At 41.1% G+C, this 15,431-nt stretch overlaps 1 protein-coding gene across 8 annotated transcripts in view; it reads right to left on the bottom strand.

Moving 5' to 3' along the window:
- ENOX2 (ecto-NOX disulfide-thiol exchanger 2) overlaps nucleotides 1–15,431 on the bottom strand; it is a 305,006-nt gene that overhangs the window by 111,164 nt on the left and 178,411 nt on the right. For all 8 annotated transcript variants that reach the window (XM_051969238.1, XM_051969240.1, XM_051969239.1 and 5 more), the window contains one exon: nucleotides 9,531–9,677. In XM_051969238.1, coding sequence (XP_051825198.1) covers nucleotides 9,531–9,677 — 147 coding nt within the window. The remainder of the gene's footprint in view (nucleotides 1–9,530; nucleotides 9,678–15,431) is intronic.

Below are 15,431 nucleotides of genomic sequence, written 5' to 3'. Positions count from 1 at the left end.
AAAGTACTTTCAGAAATCAAGGGGAGGGCAAAATCACTGTGAAACCTCTAGGATTGGAGCCATGATTTCCATTGTTGAAGGAGGAACTTGCCTCTTATCAGCAGCAATGGCACAAAGACCAGAGAAGGCAAGATGAGCATGGGAAATGGGAGAATGACATTTGCATAGAATATAGGTTGTATGGAGTGTAAGGAAAGGCTGGAAATGCAGATTGGAGTCAGGCTATGGGGGTTATGCCAGGGTTGGGAGCTGACAGGTAATGGGGAACCCCTGAAGGTTTCTGAATATAGGAGTGATAGGATCAGACTAGTGCATCTGGAAGATGGGAGTAGGGAAACCAGTTAGGGGGTCCTGACAATGTTCCAGGCAAGAACAGAGGTAGGGAAAACTTGTGCTTGATCTAGGTTGCTTGTGGTGGGCGCAGACATACAAGTGATAAGCTCCAGCACTGCTGGATCTTAAGGATTAATGGGAGCTACGTGGTGAAGAAGGGGAAAAGATGATTCAATGTTTAATGTTTAAGACAGAATGAATGGCGGGAGGGCAGTTTTCTCAGAAGAAACATGTTAAAGGGGGATTTTGGAGGGGCAGTGGGAAAAGTGAGTTGTTTATTGAAAACAACTCGTGCAGTAGTCTCCAAGGCACAGATTCAAACAGAAAGAGAGTTCAACACACGCATGTTGACTTAGAAAACCACAAATTAACATTATCTGTGTTGTACTGTATTTTCAATTATTTTGCTAAACATTTCCCAGTTTTGGTAGCTGTGATCCCTCTGGTCTAAGGTGTTGAAGGATGGTCACATGGGAATATTCTGGACTTAGCTGGACATGTGAAAGTGGAATTTGGAAGTTGGGGGGTGGGGTGGAGATAGAGAGCTGGAATGGCACAATGGAAAAGAGCACTAGATGTAGTCAGTACGCACAGGTTCAAGTCCCATTTTGGCCAGGGCATCTTTTTAGTCTCTCTGGTCCTCAAGCTCCTATTAGAGAATAAGCTACAAAGCATGGGAGCTAGACTAGATGGTCTCTGAGACTGCTTCCTGTTTGAGATTTATAGATTTCTCCTTGTGTGATCTTGGGCCAAATCACTTCCCATTCTTAAGCCTCAGTTTCTTTATCTGTAAAATGTGTCAGACTGGATGACCTCTAAGATCCCTCTTTGCTCTAAGTCAGTGATTCTATTTGGGAGCAATCTTTTCACAGCTACCTTACTGTGGAAGGCTAGAAAATGGTCTCTGAGCAGATAGCCCTGAAGCATCAAAGAACCACTTTGAAATAAGCAACCGTTTGAGAGAAATAAAGAAATGCAACGATAAACAAATCGAGCTTGTCTGTCTCGGGGCACCATGTCGCAGGGTAGGTAGCACCCAACCATAAAGGGCAATGAAGCCCCCAAACCCCAGTCAGGTCTCCACATGCCCGACGCTGGCCAAAGAGACTTCGGAGGTGGCCATGACCCCCTCCCCACCCAGAGAGCCCGAGCTGGGCTGGAGCCCCTGTTCACATCATCTGGCATGCATTAGTCACTGGTGCTCTGCCTCTGTGTGTCCTAGATCAGTGTAATTAGGGAAGGGAATAAGAAAGGCGGAATTAGAAAATTACTCGCCTGCAAAGACCCTGTGTTTACAGGAGCTGGTGTTGACAGCAGTAGCTGAAAACAGAAAGTCGCTCTAACTGGGGGGGGGGAGGGGCTTTTAGATCTTATTGTGTAGTTTGGTGCTCAAAGTAATAGCTGGCAGTGTTTTATTCTTATGAATTGCTGCCTGGGTCTCTTCTCCCAATGCAATGGAAACCCTTATAATTTCTCTCCAAGGGGACCAAAGACACTCACATCAAGGGTTCTGCTCCCACATTCTGGGGAAAGGGGACTAGAGAAAAGGGGCAATTACTCTGTCTGGCGTCCAAGGCTCTGAACAATCTACTACCACTTGGTTTGGAGCTCACATTACACCCACAAAACAGCCTGATCGAAACCAATTGGACTCCTCTGTGCCCCTCAAACATACCCTATACTCTCTCACCTCCATACCTTTACCTGTGCCCTCTGTTCCACTTTTCCCCCACTAACTTCCTGTCCACCCTTTCAAGACCACCCCGATTGCTGCCCATCTCCTTTAGGAAGCTGCCCCTGGTCTCCTTTCTGGATAATGGACTTGTCCCCCAGAACTTTCATCCCTATAGAGCTTACCCTGTATGCAATATTATATATCCTAGTGATCTATGTTTGCATTTCAATCCTTACTAGAAAGGTTTTTTTTTCATGAGAACGGGGATCTTAGTGTCAATTTTGATTTTGCGTTCTCCACAGTTCACAAAATTGTTCTCCACTGGCCTATATTTATCAACAATTCCAAAGTTTTGGACCTCTCTTTGGCAGTTGACCCTATTGATCACCCCCTTTTCCCAGATGCCCTCTTCTCCCTTGGATCACTATCAAGGGCTTCAGAACTGTCCCTATTATCTTTCTAGCTCTCATGAGTTTGGCTATGGTCCCTCAGTGTAAGCCACACTGAGAGACTGCTCTACCTCTAGCTCTACATGACTTGGGGTTGAATCCCACCTATTTTCTGTGTGATCTAAAACAAATGCCTTGTCCTTCTATGAAGTTCTGTTTCCTCACCTGTTCAAAATGAGCTGACCTACCTATGGTTCCTCTGCAGCTCTAAAGCTTCCAGTCAAGAGAATCACTGGAGATATGGAAGTGATCTCAGGGGAGCCAACTGTAAAATCCACATCCAAAGCTCTGCTATGTGCAGAGATGGAAGGTAGTAAACGTCCCTGTACCCTGTTATAATCCCCGTGTCTCTGTCACTTCAGTTCTTAGCAGGAGGCCCTCGAAAAACCCTGTCACAAAGCACTTCAGATTCATCAAAACGACTCTCATTATATAACTCAATGACATCCATTGAAACTGGTACCTCTGTACCATGGGAGAGGGACTGAAGAAGCCTCTCCATTGTTTGCCTTTCATTCACCTCTAAGTGCAGAATGACACAGAACGGGTCCTGGCTGGGTTTGAAACAAATTGAAACGGAACATCACCTACTGAAAGGCAGCGAGAGTGTGCCACGGTCATGGACTGTAGACATGGGGGAGCGACCCAGACATCTAAGCATCCTGTTCTCCCACCAGTGAACACATGCTACTTCACGTAGCCCCTGCTCCGACCCATCTGGATTCCTGGCTATTTTCCAGATGGGCTGCACGATTTTCTGGCTCCGTGTCTTTGCCCACACTGTTTTCAGCACTCCTCTACACCCTCTGGCCAATTCCTAGCCACCCTCTGAGCCCCTGTTTGAATGCTACTTTCCTTCAAGGACTTTCCTCGAGTTCCCTCTTGTTGTGAGGAATCCTTCCATTCACTAAATACACGCTACCTCTTCCACTGTGGAAAGATGCTATTGGAGAACTTTAAAGGTGGTGAAAGTTTGCTGTGTACCTACTGAAGTGGTGGTATAGCTACTAGAAGTGGCAATACGAAAGAGATTTGAGAGAGTGCAGTAGTTCAATTGAGCTGAAGAAATCAAGTCAGACATCCACCACGGGTAACAGAGATTTGCTACTTCCTAGACAAGGCAGAGTCACACTGAGTGAGCAATTTGCTTTTGGGGGAACATGATTTTTAAGATCTCAGGAGGTGGGATCTAGGGAGGAAGGGCAGGAACCAGAGAGGGGCTGGGGAGAGGTCAGAGAGGGATCAATGAAGAGCCAGGTGGAAGCGGATCAGCTTCCAGAAGTGTCTGAAAATAGGTGAATCAAGATCATCTGAGAGAGGATGGGCACGTTTCATCGTTCTTGATAATGGAGAGCTGAATGAATTCAGAGTTCCCATCACCTCCTATGGGAAAGACCTCCTCCAATATCTCACCATAGTACAGAAACTATGTTGGGCTCTCATGTGTTGGACCAGCAGATGAGACTCCAGCTCTACAATGTTCTTTCTAAAAAATAGTGTTCAGAATGAAATACAATATTCCAGCTATGATCTGACCAGTACAGAGAACTAAGGGACCATCATGTCTTTAGTTCTGGATAGCAGCCCTCTCAGTGAGGGCTCCCCTGAGCTTTTGTGACAGCCACACCACACAATGAGCTAGCTGCAAAAGCCCACTAAGACCACCAGATTTTTTTCAGCCAAAATGCTCTCCGATCATAACTTCTCCATCTTGTACTGGTGACAGTGATAGCCTCAACCTGAGTATAAGATGGGCCATTCTAACCTTAATAAATATCATGTGATTAGATGCTATTGTTCAAAACCTCACTGGACTCTACCGATAGTCTCCATATGCTCCATAGGAGATCGATCCTAGTGTGTCAAACTCGACTAGAAATGGACCACTAAACTGTTGTACAGAAGGACCTCTGTAGGCAAACTGACTTGAAAAAACACATATTGACAGTATCCAGGTTCTGTTGGATTTTTATTAATTTTCTTATTTCCCAACTACATTTTAATCTGGCTGCTACAGTCATGCTGTAGGGCAGGGATTGGGATCCCGGGGATTGGGAAGGTGCTAATGACACACTCCTCTCCTGATCCCTTCTTCTCTGGACCCCTACCACCTCTCAAGATGAAAAAGCTCATCATGTTTGCAGCTGATCCTGGAGAGAAGGAAGCCCAGGATGCTTTAGTGGTAGTGCGTGGAGAGAAAGGTAAGGTGCATACTTTTGGTTCTCAAGATTTTAGATTCTTTTTTAGAATATATAATCATATAACTTGGACTATTAGGCTACATCTATTTGAATTCAGACAGAACAGTGAGTCCTTCTACCTTTTTGAGATAAAAAACTCCACTGGCCAGCTGAGAATATCCCACTCCAAGGCCCAGAGAAAAAGACAGAAGGCAATAAAAATCCCCACCCTAGCTAGGATCACTGGGTTTGGAGGCTCAGGCTGTGACAAGCCAGTCGTGAGGCTAAAGGCGAGCCGCACAAAATCAGAAACTACAGGAGCTGGGAAGGAGCTTAGAGATGAGCATAACAACAACAGACAGTATAATATAGCATCTTAAAGTTAGAGCTTAAAGTTATTAAGCTTCAACTCTTCAGAGTTGAGCAAGAACTGGATCCTACTTTTCCCCACATAAAACCTTCCCTCCTTGTTTCTCCCAGGACTAGTTGGGAGAAAACCTACCCATTTCTATTGGCCCAGGACTTCCCAGGAGAAACTAGAAGAGAAATGAATAAATGAAACCTTATTCATTGGAGCTTCCTCCTTTAGAGTTGGAGATCAATTGGCCAAGACCAACCTTTCCCTTTGTATTTTCAACAAAGAAAGTGCACATTAATAATGTGAACAAACTCCTGAGGGGCCTAATTGACCCAGTAAGGGGTCTTATTTAACCTCTTTAGCAGAAGTTTTAAAAGAAGTTAGCACATTCATTATCTGAATGCAAATAGATTCTGCTAATTACAAGTTCGTCTGACCCCTAGTTAAAAACCCATATCTGCTTAGTAACTGGAGTCCTTCAATGTCCCTGCAAGGAATCCAAATTAAAATTATAATTCAGGCCCTTCACTAATTCAGACTCTCCTTTCTGGTTCTATGACATGGAGTTTCAGATATTTTACAGAAATTTTACAGATTTTCTACCTAGAACTCAGTTGTCTGCCCCCCCCACCCGATTCATCTTTGAAAACCAAGCAAAAAATGGCCGTTAAAACACTCAGTCACTTTCTATTAGTGGGAAGGACCCTGAGGCCATCACTATGAGACTGTTTACATTAAATAAGCTCATTTTTCAGCTTCCAAATTTGGAGAAAATGAGGAAGTTGGATAGAGGGGTTGCTACCGGTGGGCCTACTGGCAGCAGCAAGAAGTAAGGGAGTGAAACTGTAAAACCAGCAAGAGCCAATCAATGGAAAGCTCAGAAAAGGCCAGCCACCAAGGGTTGTTTCCTGTCCAGGAGAACAGCTATACCTGCCTTCCTGGGCCCTGAAGACCAGTAGAGAGTTTAATACACAGGGAGTGCCATGATTTATTTCATAATGATGACCCCCAACTCATCAAGAAAACATTAAACTATATTCAACATAATTCTGTTAAAGAAGGCTAGGAAGAAGCTAATATATTTTAAAAGAATTTACATTTAAAATGAAAAGAAAACCATAGAAAATGTTTTGGTGTTTAAAGCAACAAAGACTCATCCATATGAAAAACCTGGTTCTGCAGAATGACTCACTTTCCCCCAGGGTTCTGGGGAGGCACAGTTTGACTTACATTTGCTTTTCGGGGCTTGGAATTGAAAAGGTCTTTGATTTGGGACCCTAAGGATTACAGAGAAACATCCATCTGCCTGAGCAGCTCTAGCACACCTCAACAGTGACGCCCCTCCCTCCATTTCTCTCCTCTTACACATGATTTTCATCCCTCCCACCCCATCAATCTCTGTTCTTTCAGTCCATGACCCCTGGTCTGGCCTCATTTTCCTGAGCCCTTCAGTTTGGGCTCTTAAGTTAACTATTCAAATATTCACTGTCCTCTACATATTAAGTCTTATCACCATTCTTGCCTTTTGGGTGGTGTTTTTCAGTCACGTCTGATACTTTATGACCCCATTTGGGGTTTTCTGGAAATTTCCAGAAATACTGGAATGGTCTGCCATTTTCTCCAGCTTGTTTTTAACAGATGAGAAAACCAAGGCAGAGTGAAGTGACTTACCCAAATTCACACATCTAGAAAGTGTCTGAAGTCACCAGATTTGAATTCAGGAAGAGTCTTCCTGACTCCAGGCCTGGAACTCTACTCACCGTGGCACCACCAACGAGGCCCACATACTTGCCTTGCCAGACCTCAATTCTGTGTTATCTTCATCATCTGTCTTGCCTACTCCCGCTCAGGTGATACAGGAGGTTGCTAGAGGCAGCCACACAACTGTGCTAGTTTGAAGCACTACAAATGTATCTTAGCAGGGCCCTCATGCTACTTGGCCATTCTTTTGTTATTCTCTGACTCCATCACAACAGCTATTCCAAACTTTCTCTTTATACTATCCCTATACTCCTTTCCAACAAGGCATTCTCAAGTTCCCTCTTCTCTATACCTTAAAATTCAACTCCATCATCCCATATTCTCCTGTGTCTTGTTTGTGTCACCCTCTGAAGAAGAAGTACCCCTTCTTCTTGCCAAGGTTAGCCTGCTCTTGGTCCATCCCTTCCTGCCTCTTTCAGATCTTGCCCCTTTCAAACATTATTAAATTATTAAAAAATCCTTCAAGTGACTCTACCATGTCCCCATCATCCTCCATCTCATCACCCTTTTGCAATCAGATCTTAGAAAAAGCCATATCAACAAAAAGCGGTTATTTTTTTTTAAGCTATAAAGAAAAAAGTCATTTTTACTTGTCTTCCTCTCCACCAGCTCAATATTACTCAACTTCTTGCTGCTTGACTTCCAATCCAATCAACCTATCTGAAACTTCTTTCAAAGAAAGCCCAGATCTGCCTATGTAGCTGCTGCTCCATCTTGGGCTCCTTTGCCCTATGATCACCCATTTTTATGTCCTAAAAATGAGGGGTGCTCCAAGGATCTATCATATCAAGGCCACACGATTCTGTCCCATTGCGTCCTTTTCTAGTCTCTGTTTCTCCCCCCCATCCCCTTCTCTAAGGCTTTATATGCCCCCATGAGTTCATTTATCATCTGTACAAAGATGACTCTCAAATCTTTTACCTAATCCCTAATCCCATATCACCAGTCCTGCGGTGAAAGCTGTTTTCTGGGCATGTATATCTGGACAGATCATCACTGTCTCAAACTTGATTAACATTGTTTAAAAAGAGATTCACCATCTCACCTCTTCAACTTACTTCCTCCAAACTCCCCTAGTTCTGCTACCACAATCCTTAAACATCTACATTTTCAACATTGGGGTCATTCTTCAGTCTTCCCTCTCTCTCACCCCCAACCCCAATCAGTTGCCTCAAAATTCTACTTCTCTTTTGCTCAAATCTCTTCACTGTTCTCCCCTCCCATGACTGCCATCTTAATTCTACTGAAATGGCCACCAGTCTACTCTCTTTCAGTCCATCCTCTTTATAGGTCCAAACCTTCATTCCCCTGCTCAGAAAGAAGTAATGGCTCTATACTATTTCCAGGCTGAAATATCAAGTACTTACGTTTTAGTTAAAGCCCTCCGTAATCTGACTTTTCAATTCTCTTTCCATGTATTCCTCCTTGCTTCCCCACACTCTATGTACTACTGGGTATTCTCTAGACTGCCCCCTCTCTTTCCACCTAATCACTGCATTGAAGAGGCCCAAGTTTCCTTCAAGGCTCTGCTCAAGTACCTTTTCCTTTGGAAAGACTTTGCTGACTTGCTGGCTGCCAGTATTATCTCCTTCCTCAAAGTCCCTTCTATTTATTTATTTGTGGATGTGCTGTATTCTCCTCCCCCCCAAAAAATCCCCAGTACCCAAGCCATGAATTCACACAAAAAGACTCATAGAAAAAGCAACAAACTGGGATGCATGCCATCCTCTGTACTAGTGCAAAGAACGCTAGATGGAGATCCAAAGACTAGGGTTCTAGGCTCTATCCCGGGATGGCAAGAGGCCACCCCCCGAGACCCCCTACCTGATGAGCTATTGGGAGACACAAATGAGAGAAAGGCTAGAAAAAAGCACCTGCTGCTGGAAAGCGCAGCCAAAGCATGAGCACGATTCTATCCAAGACACTTCATGCACTGAAAACTATTAGTGATCTTTCTCTGGTTTGACAGCGTGAAAAAAAGCATAGAAAACTCACACAAATCATGTTGGAATATTTCACAATTGGGCAAAAGATGGTGACCTCAAAAGACAGGACCTTCTTTGTTAGAATTTGGTTAATGAGAGTAGTGATGAAGACCCTCTGATTGCAATGATGGAAAAGACGAGCGTATGTTTTATGGAGTTATATGGAGTGCTACCACATTTCGAGCCAATGGCCCTCAGTTCTATTCCCAACTCAGTGGAACCTCCCGGAGAATGCTGGTCAAATCACTTCACTGTTTTGACCCTCTGCTTCCTCCTTTCATAAAATGAAGGGCTCGGGCAGGGTGACCCACAAGACCCCCTCCCCTCCCCAGGCTTCCTTTAGTTCTTTGGGCAAGAAATATGATAAGCAAAGCCACTCCCATCAGGCAGTTTGGTGGAATGGACCTCAGGGCAGGACCCCTGGGTTTTTGTTATGGCTCTGGAGCTTAGGACCTTAAAGGTCAACCTAGTCAATTCTCTTCATTTTACAGAGAAAAGAATTGAAGCTCAAGGAGACCAAGTGTTAAGGTCACCTTGGCAGGAAGTGGCGGATTGGGGATTCAAATCTAGAATTTAAAGCCAAGGACCTGAAAGCCATTTTTCTACTGCTCCAGGTAGCTTCATACCTGGAAAATGGGGAGCGCAGGCTTGGTTATTTGCACTCTCTCTCTCTCCCAGGGCCATTGGCTGGAACATAAGATGTTCAGTGTGCACAAACAAAATGTGGCTAGTTAGGGTCGGCATAAGATAGTGATGGCACGGAGGGGGGCACACTTCTACCTCACTCACCTGTACTCTCATTTGTTCGCTTTCTTTTCTTGCTCGTCTCTTCTTCATTCTCAACCTGACCTTCTGACAGCAATGGACTGTCAGGGTTGCAAAACTGCAGTGGTTCTTGGCTGATGGCTGATGGATCAAAAGGCAGCTGGTTCAGTCCTAAAGAGGAGGGAAAAACAAAGCCCTGCTAGAGATGATGTTAAGGGGGAAGACTTCCATCTCCGCCAAGGAGCTATTAGAGGAGGTGGGGGTCAAGCCCAAGAGAGGGAAGCTCAGGGACTCTAAGACATGCTGGCCTGTGATATTACAAGACTGGGGAGGGTCCCATCGGTCAGACAGTATACAAGGAATAATACATCCTTAGTTTTCTGTCTTCTTGATCTTTGACCTCGGTCATCATCGGCTGCCACCGGCTGCCTTCCAAAGGTAATGGGGCACAAGGAAAAGAACCCTGGCCTGGAAGTCAGGAAACCCAGACATGAGTTCTAACTCTGAATGAACACATCTTAAGAGGAGTGGAGACTGGGCCTTGGAAGGAAGGATTAATTACTTGAAGGAACTAAGGATGTTTTACTTGAAGAAGTGAAGACTGCATGGAGGGAAGGAAGGGGAAACCCATGGAAAGGGAGTTTGAAAGCCAGATTAGAGAGGATTTCAAGTAGAACACAATCAGTTTTTATTTCCCCTTAGAAATAATGGGGAAATAATAAAAGCTTTTTGAGTATGGGAGTGAATGGTCAGACCTGTGTAGAGGATGAACTAAAAAAAGGAGAGAAAAAACAGAGGAATCGATTAGGCCAGTATTTCAGTGGTATAGGCAAGGGCTGATGGCAAGGAACTAGGGTGGCAGTGATGGGAATGGAGAAAAGGGAAGAGATTTAAGTGATAGGGAAACCGAGTTTTTTGGAAATGGCAATTGATTTGGAAGGATGGAGTGGCAAATATGCACGAGAGATGGCTTGAAGGATTTTAAGAAGCCCCATAGGAAAGAAGGATTAGCTTTGTTCTGATTGGCCCCAAAGCACAGAACCAGAAGCAATAAGTGAATGTTACCCAGAAGTCTACTTTAGTTTGATATAAGAACCTCTTAACAATGCAAGCTATCCTTAAAGTAGAATGAGTTGCCCAAGCAGGTAGTGAGCTCTCCCCATCAATGGAGGTCTTCAAGTGGATGTTAGATAGCCACTTATCAGCAGTGCTGCAGAAAGTACACTTTATCCAGGTAGCGTAGATGATTCCTGTGGTCCTTTTCACCTCTCAGGTGCTTTACCCCACCCTACAGCCCTGAACAAATCCTTTTTCTTTTCCCAGCCTCAGTTTCCTTCTGTGTTGAATGGCAATAATATCTCTACTCTCTAAGGGACCTTATTTGGGAACTGGAATGCTAGGATATCCGGACTAGGTTTGAGAAATTTTGAAATTCCAGGTCTTTAGACCAGAAACATAAATCCCTTCATCTTTGGATGTCTCACATTGTCTCTCTATAAGACAGCATAAGTATGAGCTCTTAAAAAAAAAAAAACATAGCAACATAAGATCCATGAGAGATGGACGCCTGAGATCCCAGAAGTCCCTTTTTCTTTTCTACCTCTTTTCTCCCCACCCCTACCACCATAAGAAGCAGCACCTGGAATTTTAAGTTTTTCAATTAAAACTTTATAAAACACTGCTACCGTCCAAAACCAATTCATCTCCTATAAGCCTTTTATCTAGTAGTTTGTTAATCCAAGCAGAAAAGAAATCAGTTGGCCCCAAATTGTTCATTTATTAATCCCCAGTTGTCCATGTACCTTGCTCCTTCTTCATCCCTGTTTTCTAAAGCCATGTCAGAAAAAGCCAAAATGAACCTTAGGATTTGGGCAGCTAAAAGTCAACTGAATTTGGAGGCCAAATACTGAGTTTCTAATAAAATTTCTTTGCAGTTTTACTTCTAATGAAAACATATCCCCTGCTGATCCTCTCTGTCCAGGGAACATAGACTATTTCTCCAGCCCTCGGATTCAGGTTGAAACAAGCCATATGAAAAAAAAAATCTGTCAAATACTATCCCCTACTACCATCTGAAGTACCAAATGAAAGATGGGAATTGGCCACTGTGCCTGGTGGAAGTCAACTGTCATTGCATTTTAATCCTGTTAAATTTTCAAAGGTCGGGATGGTGGCAGAAAGAGGATTCCCACAACAATTCTGGGAGGCAAGGGTCACAGCCATTCTCATTTTACAGCTCAAGAAGCTAAGGCTTATGGGACTTGCCCAATGGTCCCCAAATCACTAAGTATCAGAGGTGGGATTAAATCTAGAGCTTCCTGTCTTTGGTCCCATGATAGACTTCATGTGGTCTGGAGAGATGTTAAGTGACTTATCCAGTCTCACAATTAACAAAATAGCTGAGAGTATCTTCCTGCATCTGGGCACTGTCCCCCAGACCACCTGCCTTAGATAAACCTGTTGCCTACTTTAGAAAACATATTTCTTATTATTTTTTTTTTGTAGCAATCAGGGTTAAATGATTTGCACAAGTTCACATAGGTAATAAGTATCTGAGGCTGCATTTGAATTCAGGTACTTCAAAGCTATCCACCGTACCAACTATCTGCCCATAAGCACTTTACTTACTACAAATCTTCAAAAGAGCTAACACAAGCAAAGACGGAAGTACTTTTGCAGTCCAGATTTGATTCCAAGTTTCCTGACTCCTAAATTACTGAACAGGAGAAATGCAAACAGCAGGCCATTAGAAATTCAAGGAGGGAGAGATCATTTCTGGTTTATCATAGAGCCTGGCACATAGTGGGCACTTAATAAATGCTAGTTAATTGAGTTATGTGCGTGTGATATATGTACATGTATATATATGTGTGTGTGTGTGTGTGTGTGTGTGTGCAAATCAGAAAAAGCTGTCATAGAGAGGGGAAAGGGAAGAGAAAAAAATGGAAGGCAAGGTTTTCCAAAGGTAAATGCTGAGAGCTACTTTTGTATACATTTGGAAAAATAAAATTATTAAAAAATTAAAAACAAACAATTAAATGACAGGAAAGAATTCCCCTAGTAGGAAGATTTTGAGATACAGAAATATCTTTTAAAAATTTATTATAGCTCTTTATTTACAAGATATATGCATGGGTAATTTTTCAGCATTGACAACTGCAAAACCTTTTGTTCCAATTTTTCCTCTCTTTCCCCCCAACCAACTCCCCCACATGGCAGGTGGACCAATACATGTTAAATATGTTAAAGTATAAGTTAAATACAATATATGTATACATGTCCATACAGTTCTTTTGCTGTACAAAAAGAATCAGACTTTGAAATAGTGTAAAATTAACCAATACAGAAATATCTTACCAGGAAAACTGCTGGATCATTTCTGGAGATTTTTTAAATGATTAATAATTAGCCACATAATATTATATACCAATGCAGTTAATTACATTTACTAAAAAAAGAAATTTAAAAAGTGAGAAATCATTTCTGGTGGATCACTGTCCCTGGCACATGGTAGATGTTTAATAAACACTAGCTGACTTATGTGTATGTGTACGTGAATAGATGTATGCATGTCTCCAAATCAGAAAATAATTGTCCTGGGGAAGGAAAAAGAAAGAGAAAAATGTGGAACACAAGATTGTGCAAAGGTGAGTGTTTAGAGCTACCTTTGTATACATTTGGAAAATAAAATTATTTAAGAATTAAAAGCAAACAAATACCTAATAATATTGTATACCAATATGGCTAATTAAATTTGTTTACTAACTAAAAAAAAAAAAAAAAAACGAAAAAAGAAATTCAAAAAGGGAGAGATCATTTGTGGTTGATCACTGTGTCTGGAACAGAGTAGGCACTTAAAAAATGCTAGTTGACTGATTAGTGTGTGTGTATGTGTATGTCTATACACATGTGTGTATATGTGCAAATCAGAAAAAAGCTCTTTTGGGGAGGAGAAAGGGGAAAGAAAAAATTTGGAATACAAGGTTTTACAAAGCTATCTTTGTATATATTTGAAAAAAAATAAAATTATTAAAAAATTAAAAACAAACAACTAAAGGATAGTAAATAATTTCCCAATCAGGAAGATTCTGAGATAAAGAAACATCTTACCAAGAAAACTGCTGAATCAATTTTAGCGATCTTTTAATGATTTATTACCCACATAATATTTTATACCAATACAGCTAATCAAATGTGTTTAGTCGCTAAAAAGAAAAAGAAATTCAAGGAGAAGGAGATCATTTATAGTTGATCACTATGTCTGGCATTTAGTAGGCACTTAATAAATAATAGTCGACTGACTGATTAGTGTGTGTCGATGTGTATACATGGACGTGTGTGTGTGTATGTGTGTGAGATCAGAAAAAGCTATCTAGGGGACAGGAAAGGGGAGAGAAAAAAATTTGGAACAGTTTTACAAAGGTGAACATTAGGAAATATCTCTGCATATATTTGGAAAAATAAAATTAAAAAATTAAAAAGAAAGAAACAACTAAATGGTAGGAAGCAGGAAGGTTTTGAGATATAGAAATATCACTTCCAGAGATATTTTAATTAATTGTATAACCATGTAGTTAATTAAATTTGTTTAGTTACTTAAAAAACAGAAAAAGAAACTCAAGAAAGGAGAAATCATTTCTGGTTGATCACTGGCCTGGCACATAGTAGGTATTTAATAAATGCTAGGTGACTGATTAGTTTTTATGTACATATATGTCTGTGTGTGTGCAAATCAAAAAAGCTGTTTTGAAATGGGGAAAAGAGAGAGAAAAAGATTTGCAATGCAAGGTTTTGAGAAAGGGAATGTTAGGAGGTATTTTGCATATATTTGGAAAAATAAAATTATTAAAAAACTAAAAAAAACAAACCCAAATAACTTACTGGATAATAAATAATTACCCAATCAGGAAGATTCTGAGATACAGAAATATCTTACCAAGAAAACTGCTGAATCAGTTCTAGAGATTTTTTAATGATTTATTAGCCACCTAATATCTTATACCAATAAAGCTAATTAATTTTGGTTAGTAACTAAAATAAGGAAAAGAAATTCAAGAAGTAAGAGATCCTTCATGGTTGAACACTGTGTCTGGCACATAGTAGGCACTTAATAAATCCTACTTGATTGATTAATGTATATAAGGTATATGTATACATGTATGTGAAAAGCTGTCTAGAGAAGGAGAAAGGGGAGAGAAAATTTTGGAGCAAAAAGTTTTGCAAAGGTAAATTCTGAGAATGATCTTTGCATATATTTTGAAAAATAAAATTGTTAAAAATTAAAAACAAATAATTAAGTGATAGGAAAGAATTTCCCAAGCAGGAAGATTTTAAGATATAGAAATATCTTACCAGGAAAACTGCTTAATTACTCCTGGAGATGTTTTCATTATTTATTAGCCATATAATATTGTATACAAATGCAGCTATTTAAATCTGTTTAATTACTAAAAAGAAAAAAAGAAAGAAAAAGGAAAAGAAATTCAAGAAAGTAGAGATCATTTCTGGTTGATCACTGTGCCTGGAAAATAGTAGGTACTTAATAACTGCAAGATGACTGATTTGTATGTGTGTATGTATGTACATGTATGGTGTGTGTGTGGGGGTGTGTGTGTGTGTGCGCGCGCGCGCGCGCAAATCAGAAAAAGCTGTCTTGGAGAGGAGAAAGGGGAGAGAAAAAATTTGCCATACAAGGTTTTACAAAGGATATTTAGGAGGTATCATTACAAATATTTGGGAAATAAAATTATTAAAAAACTAAAAACAAATCAAACAATTAAATGACAGGAAAGAATTTCCCAATCAGCAGGATTTTGAGATACAGAAATATCTTAATGAATCACTTCTTGAGATTTTTAAATGATTAATTAGCTACATAATATTATATACCAATGTACCTAATTAAATTTGTTTGGTAATAAAAAA

The sequence above is a fragment of the Antechinus flavipes genome, chromosome X (assembly GCF_016432865.1).
Source record: "Antechinus flavipes isolate AdamAnt ecotype Samford, QLD, Australia chromosome X, AdamAnt_v2, whole genome shotgun sequence".
Lineage (NCBI taxonomy): Eukaryota > Metazoa > Chordata > Mammalia > Dasyuromorphia > Dasyuridae > Antechinus > Antechinus flavipes.
Note: the sequence above shows the minus strand (reverse complement) of the source record. Positions and strands in the feature narration are given on the sequence as shown.